This window comes from Typopeltis vanoorti, chromosome 3 (genome assembly GCF_054136105.1).
Source record: "Typopeltis vanoorti isolate ZY-2024b chromosome 3, IOZ_Tvanoo_1.0, whole genome shotgun sequence".
Classification (NCBI taxonomy): Eukaryota; Metazoa; Arthropoda; class Arachnida; order Uropygi; family Thelyphonidae; genus Typopeltis; species Typopeltis vanoorti.
In genome coordinates, this window is record NC_143551.1 from 127,687,972 (window position 1) to 127,702,348 (window position 14,377).

General features: G+C 33.9%; 1 protein-coding gene across 2 annotated transcripts in view; it reads left to right on the forward strand.

Moving 5' to 3' along the window:
• Positions 1-12,993, forward strand: part of LOC150108548 (uncharacterized) — a 60,041-nt gene extending 47,048 nt beyond the window's left edge. For both annotated transcript variants that reach the window (XM_090415976.1, XM_090415975.1), the window contains exons 3-6: positions 2,601-2,702; positions 6,697-6,720; positions 8,809-8,889; positions 12,673-12,993. In XM_090415976.1, the coding sequence (XP_090272102.1) occupies positions 2,601-2,702; positions 6,697-6,720; positions 8,809-8,865 (183 nt within the window). In that variant the 3' untranslated portion in view covers positions 8,866-8,889; positions 12,673-12,993. The remainder of the gene's footprint in view (positions 1-2,600; positions 2,703-6,696; positions 6,721-8,808; positions 8,890-12,672) is intronic.
• Positions 12,994-14,377: the final 1,384 nt, after the last annotated feature.

Genomic DNA, 14,377 nt, shown 5'->3' on the forward strand with positions numbered 1-14,377 from the left:
TAAAAAAAAAACCCTGAAATTTATTACAGTATTTCCCCTAAGGAATGTGATATTTAATAAATTTACTTAATAATTTAGTTATTATTATTTTCAAAACTATAAAATCATATTTTTACTGAAATAAGAGCCAACAGGCTTCACTTCGGCGAAGTAAAATTATTCAAAATTAAGTGGATATTGAATACCACATTATTTCTTAGCCGAATAAGAAACTCAAAGATAGGAAATCTAATCTAAGAGTTTCATGCGGAATATAGAAAACTATATAAAGTTCGGCGAGTTCAAGCGTCAGCCAACACCTGGTAGTGCAATGCTAGTGTTGACTGTTGCTTGGACTCGCCGAACTTTATATAGTTTTCTATATTCGGCATGAAACACTTAAATTAGATTTCCTATTTTTGAGTTTCTTATTCGGCTAAGAAATAATGTGGTATTCAATATCCACTTAATTTTGATTAAAATTATATTTTATCCAAAACTCTTCATTTTATGTTTTTTTAACGGAACATAAAAAAAGTTGCACCGCACTTCCAAAACTTTGCGGATTTCTCGCTTCAAATGTTTTTTTTTTTTTAATTTTTTTTAAGCCATCGTGTTTACCAGGAAAACCCAATCATATAAGATAAATTTTGGGTTTTAGATATTTTCAGATAGCTAAATATGTTTGATTTGCGAGTCTGTGTTACTAAATGTTCATATGATTATGATGTAGATGAACTATATCCTCGTATCTTCCCCCCCCACACACACATATAGGGAAGAAATGGATACTTTTTCAAACGTAAACATTGCATCACATTCACGTTAATAGCCCGGGTGTGCGTTCAAAATACATACACCTTTAAGCCTTTTGAAAAGATGTACAGATGGCTCAGTGGGTCAAATTCTTAGCGTTCTAGTAACCGCTCAGAAGGAGAGGCACGGTGAGCTCTTAGAGAATAGCACCTAGAGGCTGTGATTGGTTATTTTGTCAACTAATTCAATTGAACGTTGTCATTTGTCATGAGTTGCTGTTTTTGTTTTCTGAGTTTCATCTGTTTTGCGAAGGAAGTGTGAACTGACGTGGCAGACAAATTTTTACATAATAATATACAAGTTTTTAATATATAATTTTCGATAAATTTATAATTTTTTGCCCATATTTACAATGGGAAACAGTATTGTATTCGGAGGAGGTAAGCCGCGTCCTCCTCTTCCAAATTTTGTACCTTTGAGTAATTCATATATATGAACCAAATATAACATTCCCCTTCATTATTATTTTCTAATATTCAGTATCTTAAAACAAACACATTATACCCCAACCTTTCTGCGTACATCTTGTTACAATTAATTGCTAAATTAAAGTATTCTAAGTTATTACTACAATTAATTGCATTAGACCAATTTAAATGTGTACTGTGCTGTCTTAAAATTTTCATGCATCGTTAAAAATGCAACCACACGGTCAAACTGAAGTAAATTTTGTAGTACGGGTTGCATAAGCCACAACAGCACGCCCAACCGAAATTGGACACGCGACGGTGTGTGTTCATGAATTTTGATCAGCGAATTCTCATAAAGGTTTAACAAATTATCTGGCATACTGAGAAACTCTTAAGCTGCTACATGATAGCTCCAGTCGTGTAAATTTAATTGGAGACATTTGAATTTAAAATTTTTGAATGTATTTAAAATGCTAAACTAATTAGCCTGCAATTATTCAGAATATTTCAAAGAGAAAAACTGTTAGTGATGGACTAAGAAGGAAAACCTCGATTTTGGGGACACGTGATGAGAAGGACCTAGAAAGACCTAGAAGAAGGTGGACTGAAGTGTGTGTGTGTGTGTGTGTGTGTGGGTGTGTGTGTGTGCGTGCGTGCATGAGAGAGAGAGATGATATCCATTAGAAAACGATCGACCAACAGCAGAGACAAATAATAGGAAAATAGAGGGTAGATATATTTGCGGAGAACGATTATTACGGATGGATTCATGATGACGGAAGATTTACATAAAATGTAAAAACATAAAATGGCTGCCGTGAAGCAACAATCAGTTGTCGCTGCAAGTTTTTTATACACAATATAACACCGTTATGTAAAAATGATAAGAAACATTCGCTGCCGACAGTTTTAATTCCGTAAAAATTATGAAATGTGATTGATAAGAACTAATATGGTCGGCCTGGTTGTCCGAGTGGTTAGCGCATCCGCCCTCCAGCCAAAAGGCTGCGGGTGCGAATCCCGCCGTGGGCATAGATGTTTCTGATTGTCTGTGAAAGTACTAGCGGCGGTGGTAGATGGCGTTGGTGTTAGATGATGAAGGCTGGTGGGGTAGTAAGACAAGGAGTTGTAGAGTTGATGCCCTCCTTCGATGAGTCCTTGGACTCCCTGGAGGTGTGGTGTAATAATATAATATAATAGCTACGAAGAGCATGTGAGATTATGTAAAATGATCATTCAACCAACTGGTAAGTAGCAAGCAAATCAGACTACCAAAGTGATGAAAGTTTCAAACAAATGTTTTATTACAAATTATTATAATTACAAGTACACAAGAAATCATATTTTTTGTATGTAATATCTTCTAAATGATTGAATTCTTGATCTTAATTACAGACAAAAGAGAGAATAAACGAATGCACCGAGAAACATCTTGGAAAAGAGTTTCACCATGGAGAACTTGCAGAACATATGTGCGAGCATGGTTGGAATGAAGAGGTATAATTTAATCCATACAATATTTAATTAAATTGAAACAAACAAAACAAAAAAAAACACTTTTTCAGTGAAAGTGCAATAGTTCATAGTGAAATTTAAAGGTAGTTATTTGAAATATTGACTTAGCAATAAAAAAAAGATCGATTAATAGTACAACCAAAGTCAAGTTGTTCATTACACGAATAACTGATTTTTAAGGAGAAATAATCTCGGAGAGCTATGTAATGTTTATTGAACTTTATCATTAACTTTTTGATCTCTTTAATCGATGATAACAATGATGCTTTTATAAAGGCTGTCGTTTCTTGGAATTTACGAATTTAACGAGGAAATATAACGACCTATTAAATAAAACATGTTTTCAATACGTTTTATATTTTGTTACCACTTTCCAAGGAATTCTTGCTTCGAAAAAAAAAAAAATCACTTGCATGTGAAGTTGTGGGAAGGAATAACACACGGTCCATCATACGAATGCTGTACATGCAAGGTTATTTTAAGCATTATCGTTCGCATTGTAAAAGACACTTTTACTGTATGGAATTTTATTCGTTTTGCATAAATTAAAAAAAAACTTCAATTCCCTTTCTTTGAGATAAAACTATAAAAGAACTTTTTTACTTAGAACAAATGTAGATGTAACAAATTCTTCTTTCTTCATAACTCATTTAGGGCACTATATTTTACAATGTTTCGCGCTGTGTATCGAATTCTGACAAAAAATTAAGAAGCGTTTAAATCAAGCCTGTGTTTTTTCAAAATGACTTATTTTTATGTCATTTTGACTCAGCTCCATTGTAAATCGGGCTAGATCATTGCAGTTATCTACAGTGAAGTAGCTATGAAAGGAGTTTTTTGTTATTATTTGTTTCTTATGATATTTTCTTATGCATTTTTGTTGTTTTATGATAGTTTGTATTATTTTTATGAAATGAATCATAAAATCGTAAATAAAAATCTTGTAACAGAAACAGAGAATCCTTCTTGACCAAACATGGCATTGTCATAAGCCACCTCCAACACCTTTTCAGTAATCCAGCTAGTGATTCCCCACCGGATAATGAAACTCATCTACCATCCAATGATAACAAAGTGAAGGTTCACAGTTCATATCCTACCATGTATAAAACTTTTATTTATGATTTATGCCGTGTATCTCTGTATCATCATACTTAAAAAAGCTGCGAAACCTTTTATTTACTAAAAATACACAGACAAACAACAAAATCCATATAAAAAACCCTTCCACATATATATCTAATTCATGGTCTTAACACAAACATACATTATGTGCACCCCCCCGCTTAAAGGCATCTAAATGACACCTGTTATTTTTAGCTGAACTTCATATACAGTTTCAACAACTACGATCAATCTCAATTATATGAAGCAATGAAGACTGTAAAGTCAGTGCGTGCTGCCTGTTAACTGCCTGCTCTCGCCATTCATCTAAATTGTGGGATGAAAATCATGAAAATCACGGTTTCTTTGAGGAAAATCCTTCGTATGAGATCGGTTAACTCACCTTCAGTTGAAAAATCCTTATAAATATTCTTCGTTTCCTATACCGACCAGAACTTCTTTCCAACCTAAGTCGTCGTTAATACAACCGCTTTCTGTAAGAAAGCAGTTTCATAAAAAAGTTCACATAAAAACCCCATCTTCAATTCTTTGTTGTCCCATTATATAGGATAAGTAGGATAATGACTCACCTTTCTTCCCTTGAGCAACTGTAGTGTGATAGTAAAGATGGCGACGTCCTTTGTTCTTCGCTCGTTGTTGACCACGGTCCTCTCTGTTCACTTTTCAGCACTTAAAAATTTGGTTTCTTCTTAGCCGATTTCGGTAAATTTTATATCACTGTCTTGGGCGTGACAAGTAGAGTTACTTGAGAACACTTTGTAATTAAAAACAGGAGTTAAAACTACTTTGAAATTATGAAAAACAGGAGCAGCGATATCACCGTGCGCCCTTTCGTATGCCTACACAGCGCCCTCTATAATAATAATAATTATAATTATTATTATTATTATCATGATTATCATAGTTTTTGATACAGTTTCCAAAGGGTGTATACAGGGCATTATGGCATTACCCACATAATTAAGCTTACATGATTATTAGCCCTATCAAATTTTCTTCCAAATTAATTTGTCATTTGTCCAATATTTCCATTATACTCTAAGGCACTACTGATAATTATAGTTCCTTGTAGGACTTATTAACCTCTGTGTCTTTTTCCAGAGGTTAAACACCTTTTTTTGCCAACCATTCTGTTTCATAAATTACTTCTACATACATTCTTCAGAGATAAAAATGTAAAGATCCCTTTTACTATCTTCATTTTAATGTGATTCTATCATTGATGTCATCTTTTCAGATCCTAATTTTTCTCAGAACTTTCATATCTGTGGTTCTTAGTCTAGACAACCGACCTGACAGAAGCTAGGTCCTTTATTTAGCATTGATCCACCGATTTGTTCTTTATGAAGACAGATTATAAGTGGGCTTATAATATTTGGATTTAATATTTTAGGGACTACTACTACATATTTGGTTATTACATAATAAGGGAATACTCCTACTAATTTAGCATATGCTGTTTTTTGAGCGTTTCTCCCGCTTCACGAAGTGCAACACAAAGTAGTTTAGCAGATCATTTACAATCGAAATTTAAAATCAGCACAAAGAAATATTCTTAGCTCAGTGTTTTCCAATTTCTAGACTTTGATGTTACAAAAGATGTCGGTGTGGTGACTAGAGGGAGGAAGAAAGACGTTTCTCCCTCCCTCTAATAAGCAAATTTCCGTATAATGTATATGTGGATATACAAGTTACACTCGCATGAAAACTTCCTAACTGAAAATAAAGAATAATTCTCACTCTAAATATTCGAATATTTTATATGATATGAAGCACAAATGTGATTATCCTGACCATTATATTATATTATTCGAAATGTTTCTGACATCAATGTTTTCATTTGTCTTTATTAAAGTGAAATAACGGAAAATTATGTGAAATGATTTATTTCATATAAAACTTTCGCCCAGGTATCAAAGACATCCTCAGTGTAAATGTAAAGATGAAATAAGGGCACAAGTAAACACAACTGAAGATACGAAAAATGTGATAAAAGTTAAATAATATAAGACTACATTGTCCAATCTGAGATAAAGTTCTAACGATGTTTAAAAAAATAATTATATTAAAAAAATATAATTTAAATGTTTTAAATAATAATTTCTTATAAAGGGAAACTTTATCCATTGATGTAGATTAGAGAAATGGAGCAAAGCTTCACAGCTCCAAATAATACTGTCTTTAGAAGACATAGTATGTTCTGCAGCAAGCATGTATTCCTCGCGAACAACATCAAAATTATATTAAATTCCAACAACCAAGCACAATCTGGATTTGCAGCACATTCTATATCGTCTAAACACAAGATTTATTGGAAGAAGATTGAAGTCTTACACAAGTGTTATTTCTTTTTGGAACATTTCTACAAGTGAATTCTTGCTCCATCACTCTAATCTGATGACTAAGGTATTTCCTTAATGAGAAATTTCTGTCTTTAAAACAATTCTCCAAAGTTAATTTTAATTTTTTTTAAACATCGTTTGGATTTTAGTATTGATTACGTGGGCTGCTGTACGTTATTCACATACTTCCGTCACGTTTGCATGGCTGCATTTTCAGCTATCTTAGCTTGTGCCTTTATTCCACTGATTACAGCATATAAATCATAAATGGCTTATGTGCTGTGATCGCTATTACAAAAGGTGTTTTTTATTATTATCTGCGATCATTTTCATGATTGTTTTATTTAGAAAGCATAAGACCATTTAGTCTAAGAAAGTTTTTAGAAACCATGTGTAAATATTATTCCATAGGGTTATGGTTTATTATATTATAAATGTGTTATTTCTTTACATGTATTGTGAAAACTAAAATTGAAGGCTAATAGAATGGCTTTCTTTTTTTATTTCAGTTGGTAGAGTGTCTGACTGAAGGGGTAAGTAATACATTTTTAAAGAATTGTTATAATCTTACACTATTTACAAGAGAATTATGATTAGCCGACGGACATTCACTGTCCTGGAACTTTCTTTCTTTCTAGCGAATGAGGAACGAACGTAGACAGATATTTTGGATTTGCGAGATAACATTAAAACGAATATTTATTTTCTAAATGTTTAGATTTATTTACACTTCCTATTGATTACTTCATTTTGTGGCAGTTACAAAAAATAATGAAATGAACAATAATTTAGAAATGATGACCTGTTTATTCTTTAATAAAAGCACATAATCTGCAAGATAAAAAATAATGTGAGTACACAACATGACGTGCAATTAAAATAGAAATAAAAATATACAAAAGCATAAGCGCAAGAATGAAATTTGCTTCGAAAAATTAGGGAATAACGTCAGTATATATATTGTAAACTTATTAACCTTACTAAAAAATACCATATAAACCCTCTATTACTTATTTTCAAAGTCTGATGTGAGAAAATTCTAAAGGTATATGAATTTCACCATTTTTCCCTTATAGACAAGTTTTGTTTCAAATTACATTGGAACAGACTGGGACTTTATCCTATTTTTGAATGATATTTGAATTTCTTTGAATAGATGGCAACGGTAAAAATAACTATAATTCTGAACTGAAACGAAAGCCATGCTCAGTAACATTAACTGCGAATTATGGAGTATGAAATGACAGTCTTTCGAGAAAACGAGTGCAATCTATTGGCACATTGGGTACTCCAATATTCTTGCATTGCGGTGTTTCGCAGCATATTGTTAACCCTTCGAGGTAACCACTGATAAAAGTCCAAACGGAAATAACCGAAAGTGACACTGCATTTTGAGAATTATAGCAAAAAATGCACAATGAAAATGTTGCACAACAGGGTTAGATTTTATAAAATCGGAGAATTTTCTGTGACCTTGTTTCTTGCTGGATAAGTAGGCGTCGTCGAAATATTTAGGCGTGCACGCACGCACGCACACACGCACACACACACGCACGCACACGCACGCACACACACACGCACACACACACGCACGCACACGCACGCACACGCACGCACACGCACGCACACACACACACACACACACACACACACACATATAATCGATTGGAGTATAGCACATCAGTGCCATCGGTACAGTTAAATTTCAATAAATCTGTTGAAATGTAATTATAATTGCAATGTACATTATGCAAATCGGCTTGTTGATTAGTTAGATGTCATTAAGGCAACAAAAGCTTGGAAATGCATTACGTGGAAGCCTACCAGCATATTTTCTTCCCTATTGAGAAGAGTTTATCAGTATTACCAAGGTTTCATGTTTTATGTGGAGCTAATTGTTTCGAAAAATTAGGTCTTTGATATAAATTTTGGAATTAGACTGCATTGCAAACACGCAGATCGCTCAGCCTCACCTGATCGATCGATCAGCATGAGTTTCCAGCAATCCTGGAGCAGAACTTTGGGGTTTCTTTTTTTTCTTCAAAGTAATCCGTTTGCAAATTGTTTTCGGCTATTAGCTCTCCTCAAACAGCAAAGACATCTAATTAATATTGTTTAGTGATCATTTAAATTCCCAGAACGAATTTCATTGCTCATATATGACTCTTTCACACACAAACAAAGAAAACAAAGTGTCAGGTATGATAATTTATGATGTTCTACCGGCATATGATAATGACTGGTTGCAACATTGCGCAAATCTTAGAAGTATTTCTAGGACGTTTAAGAACGTTTGTTTTCGAGATCACTAATTTGGAAATTGCAGACGGCATTTACACAAGACCGCTGTAAGCTGCAGCAGTGGCACTTGAAAGTCTTCCTGAAGCCTGCAAGCAATATTTCAACAACAACAACAATAGTTGTTGTTGTTGAAAAATTGCAGCAAGTCTTGTTGCGAAATCAGCAACAGTCGGTTGAGTCATTCCAGGAATTTTTGAGTAACATCTTACCACCTGAAAATAAACTTTAATTTCATATGTTTGCTTAATTTGGAAGTTCCTGAAATGTCTCGATTATATAAAATTTTATTTTATTTTATTTCATGATTTTATTTTTTACAGCACACAGCTGAAGATATTGAACATAAGGAAGAGGTTGTAGATAAATGTATGTCGTAATCCAAAGATCGATATCTTGCTATAGTAAGTCGATCCTAACAGGATGCTATTACATTCCATTAAATATGCTTTAATTCATTTATTTTTTGGTTGTCCCAGTTGATCATTTTAATGTTTTTTAATCATTTTAATCACAACCAACTTAAGGTAGTTGGTTGTGATTAAAAAACAATTGCAAATTTGGCGACCAGTTGTTATTATTATTATTAATTATTATACGGCAGCTCCATGGAATCCAAACACTCATCGTGGACTTATTGATTGACTGACTGTGTGTAAATAAGGTCGCACTGTTCATCTTCAGAGCGAAAGTAGGCACAGGTGAGACTTGCAGTTTTTTCCAGACAAACGGAATAATCAATTAAAAAATAAAGTATTTGCAAGATATTCAAGATAGTCCATAGAGAGGTTTCTGTTTGGTCACCGAAGAGAACTCTGATCATTGTGATTTTAATTTGTGTAGCAAGGTAGGAGTGGGAAGGGCATTGTGCCATATTCTTCATCGTATATATTCTATATCAGCGTTAGGTTTGATGGCTCTGCTCTAGTAAGATAACTTCTCGTCAATCGATGTTTCTGGGATGGTAAAACATTATCTGGTTTCTTGGTGCGAGCATTTGATCAAAGGGCTGTAAACGTTATTCGTGATGGAAGACATAAGCGGAATTACCGGATTGTAGAGAAATGATGGGCAAACTACATCTGCTATGGATGCTTGAAGATCACCTTTCGATATTCTTACACATACAGTCATTCGAAAAAGTAAATTTCATGATGTCCATCTGTTAGAGCTGATTCCCAAATGCCAACATCACATGGATTTTTGCAAAAGCTATGGGAGGATTCGAGAAAGAATGTCTCACAGAATTCTCACTGCCAGTTTTCCATGAATAAGAAGAAGGAAAAAAAAAACTGTTTCTAAATGACCGTAGTTTCTCGGCTTCTAACTCAAAAGGTTGGGCTGCTTTCTTATTATACTGGAGATTGAAGTGTTTTCCTCTTTGAAAAAAATCTCCGTAGCAAGTTATTATAAGTATCGGCATGAATTGTTGTCATTCTAAAAATTATGTGAAGAGGGGAGAGAGAGAGAGATTCCATTATATTCTTACTATGGTGATGATCTAGGAGCAGACGGTTTCTCAACTTCTGTTTAAAGGCTAAGAGTAGATGGTCAGCTGCCTGTCTTATTGATGGTGTCGTGTGTCTGCTGTAGTGTGTGTCGAGACAGAGGTTTTTTATTACTGCATTCATAGCCATGAGAAGATAATTGTGAACTTGATAGTCTCATGATTATACATGAATGAGATTGAGATATTCATCTGAGTACAAACGGCAGCAAGTTAGAGCTGTACTTTCCAGAGACGAACGGATCACTTGGTTATATGTTTGTCACTTAGAGTGTTAACAGAACACCCTCGATGGATGTGCCAAAGAGTTCTGAAAGAGAATTCTCCGATAGGTCAGGCTTAAATGTCCGTAATAAGATAGGAGTGGAAAGTCATTGTGTCACATTCTATATTGTACGTCTGCATTAGTTTTATGGTCTCTTATAGTAAGATAGATCCCTAAAAAGGGCATTTGTTGACATGATAAAGAATTCCCCGAAGAACCTGCTTGCTTCGACGATTATATTAATACTGTGCACACCTTTTGCGTGTTGGAAGAGTGTGTCACCAAGAGATTACTGGATTGCAATGAAGATAGCAACAAATTTTATGGGTATTAGATCTGCTGTTTGTTCGTAAGGCCTGCTTGGGAACATACAGTTGAATGCGACTTCAGAAGTGGATATCTGAAAGGTAGATTCAATAATGCTTATCTGTTCAGCCTAGTTTACATATTTCAATGTTATGATAAAAATAATAAATTTCAATCAATACCAATCTTTAATCTTCTTCCTCTGAAGAAGCAGACAAAACTTGGTTGATGAAAACCATTCCTAACTGTAATTTTATTCCATTTTATTTATTTATTTATCTATCTTTTTATAAATCTCAGGAAAGAGTTAGAATCTTTAACTGATGCCAGCGGACAGTAATATTTATTTGTTGATGATTACTACCCTTTCTCTAATAGATGCTCGGGATTGTGCTGAATCCCATTTTCTTAGTACGTGCTTGAAGGTTGGATTACTATGGAATGTATTCTCTGAGTAGATTACAAGGTAGTGATTTCTTTAATCAGTCCAGTGACCAAGTGTAGGAAACTGATTCCGCCTTAACAATTACCAAAGCACACGCTGGTATTTTGTGGGCATTTACTTTAGCTTCTGAGGCACGATACTGATCATAATGCATTTGTATATATGAGAAATTATCCTGTTGGTAAACTATTAGTCTAGGCTAATGATGTCAATGCAGTGATTAATGGGAAAAATATGAAGGACCATCTTCACTGGGTTGTGTATGTGATCTGCACAACTGCATAAAGAAAGACAGATAATACACACCCTTGTTTTATTCATCTAATATATGGCAGCATTTTGGTGATGGGGCTGAAACCGTAGGTTTGCTAGGAGCTGAACAAGTCAGAATATACCGTGTGGTCAAAGGCTTTCTCAAGCGATCGAGTGTTAAAGGTATGTATGTTCTTTCATTGGTTTGGTTGATAATACATATCAGATCCTTCCGATGGGATCTAATGTATTTTGAACCTAAACAATCTGGTTTAGGAGCGGATGGGATCTGATAAGTATTCTCAACCTTCTCCAATTAGGATATTCATACGGACTACTTCTGTGTGAATATCTTAAGTTTTTAGTCTTGAAGAGTGACTACTAGTTAGTGATTGAATGTGACATGGACATATTTCTGACAAGAGCATGAATTTAGTTCATTGAGCTGATTTTGTGTTCTATAGATGGCGGTTGTTGACCATCCACTATGTTCGATGTGTATGATTTGTTCTATCCAAAAGGAGAGATTGAAGAGAACAGAGCCGTGGTCTGATACTTGTGATGTCACTTACTAAGGATACGACGTGATTAAATGCGATATAACACCCTCTTAGGATCTCCGTATGCTTTTCACTCGAAGTTCTTTTTTATATAGATGTATTTTGGTATTTGCATACGTTGGAAAATTTGAGGTCATTGATCATTTCATAGAGAAGTTGAACTAGTGCCTGACCCTGCAGTATTGTTTTTTTGTATGTTATAGGAACCGTGGTGCAATTAAAGTCTCCTACTAGAAGGAGGTGTTCTTAGTTCGCAGTTTCAAGGTTATTTAGATGAAATCCAGAAATTTGTTTCGAGTTACTTAGCTTCAAATATATCTGCATATCTTCTACCTAAAAGCATTCACAAAGACGAATGCCCACAGTGGGATTAGAATCATATATGCGTTAAGTGAAGTTTCTTCTGTCTACGAGTTTGGTGCAGGGATAGATTTTATGACCTGGAAAGGTAGCAATGATTTGTAGATTTAGTGTGCTAACGAGATGAATACCAAGTGTGACTCCTAACACGGAAGGAAAGCTCTCATGCTAATGCTCACGTAAGGTTAGACTTTTGTACAGCGCATATGTTATTTTCCTGCAGCATTTCTGAACTGTCGTCAAGGATATATTATAGGATAAAACTGTTTCGCAGCAACGTCGCATATCCTCTTGTATTTAATGTTAAAATGGTATTTAATGGAGAATTCATGGTATATTAGATTATTTTGGGTGACTTCGAAGATAATAATAATAATGATAATAATAATAATAATAATAATAATAATAATAATAATAATAATAATAATAATAATAATAATAATAATTGTGATTTCAAATAAAAATATGAATTCATAATATTTTATTTTTCAGGTTTCCAAAACATGGAATCCAGTGTTTGAAGAAAATAACCCATTTATTTCCTTGCAGTTATAATCACTCTAATCTACTAACAGATATTTCCTCTGAAATGTCATTAACAATAACGATGCATAAAATTACTAAATCATCTAGATTCTTCAATACTTTTATTGTTTTCTAAACCTAATGGCTAGTACTATAATTTTAAAATTCTTAGAGAAGGAATACTCTCTATATAATTGCAATGAATAATTGAAACTGAATGTCTTTTCTGCCTGTGTAAATGTATTCATTTAATTTTCCCATAACAATGAAGTAAAATAAAATATGCAATGCAAATGTGTTTTCATTTTTCCACGAACACCAGGAATTCACATGTATTTATTTATTAAAACTGATTATTTACTAAGGGTAGTGCTCTGCCATAGTATCATCAAATTCGTTTGTGAATTTAATAGATTTATTACCTGAACATGAAGAATATAAAAGCAACGAAGTCCTTCATTTAAGATTACAATTAATTTATCGACAGGAAAAAGACGAATTAGTAAGAATGTTTTTTCCCTGAAAATGTAGCAAGAAGAATTGTAACACACTAAAGTAGTTACATACAGTGATGTATGATGCTATACATTAAGGTAACGGCCACTACCTAGACCGGTTTCGACCTTTATTGAGGTCTCATCAGTGAGAGCTAGAATTAAAAAAATGCCAAGTGTGAAGTAATACAGAGCTCATAAATATTTTACCTAAACAAGTTGCCATCAGGTGCTTTGAGCTCATTAAATAAAACTCTCAGAATGAGAGTAAGATGAAGAAAGTTTTTTACCTTGGGTATATATTATGTTAAAGATACCAAACAATTTTATAAGCTAGGTTTTTAATCCTTTTCCCCAAGTAAGCAAACAGACAAAGGGAAAATTTAAAGGAAAGTGATCAGACCTTACTCCACCTTTACAACGAGTTGTCTAATGTTGCACTACGTGCAGCCGTAAACTTGACTTACTTGTCTGTTTGTTTGCTTACTTGGGAAAAAAGGATCAAAAAACAGCTTATAAAATTGCTTGGTATCTTTAACATATATATATATATATTAATGACGTCCACATGATCAGAGCAAATCCAATCGATTTGTGCAATGGTTTGCCAAATGAAAAAAAAAAACACTGTTACCTAATTTTCATCTTATATACAATACAAATTTATTTTTTTATTACTAAACAGAAAACCATTACACTAAAAATGAATGAAAAAGGTCTTTGAATCTGATTTGTTAAAAAATGTTTTTTTTATTTCGGTTAAGAGGCTTCGGCTACAACACACACACACACACACACACACACACACACACACACACACACACACACACACACACACACACACACACACACACACACACACACACACACACACACACACACACACACACACACACACACACACACACACACACACACACACACACACACACACAGAAAGAGAGAGAGAGAGACGTTATGTTATGGAAAAAACAATAATGGATCAATCGAGCTTTCCTATTGAATAATCTAAATAAATTAGGGACGATTGTCTTCATCTGCACATTCACCAGCAACATGAAAGCTACACATGTCGGCCACTGAAATTAGAAACCTTTATGCAAATATACGTAAACGTGATTTACGCAGCGTATAAAGCTGTTCCCAACTCATGTTTTATAGAACTATGTGCAAGGAAT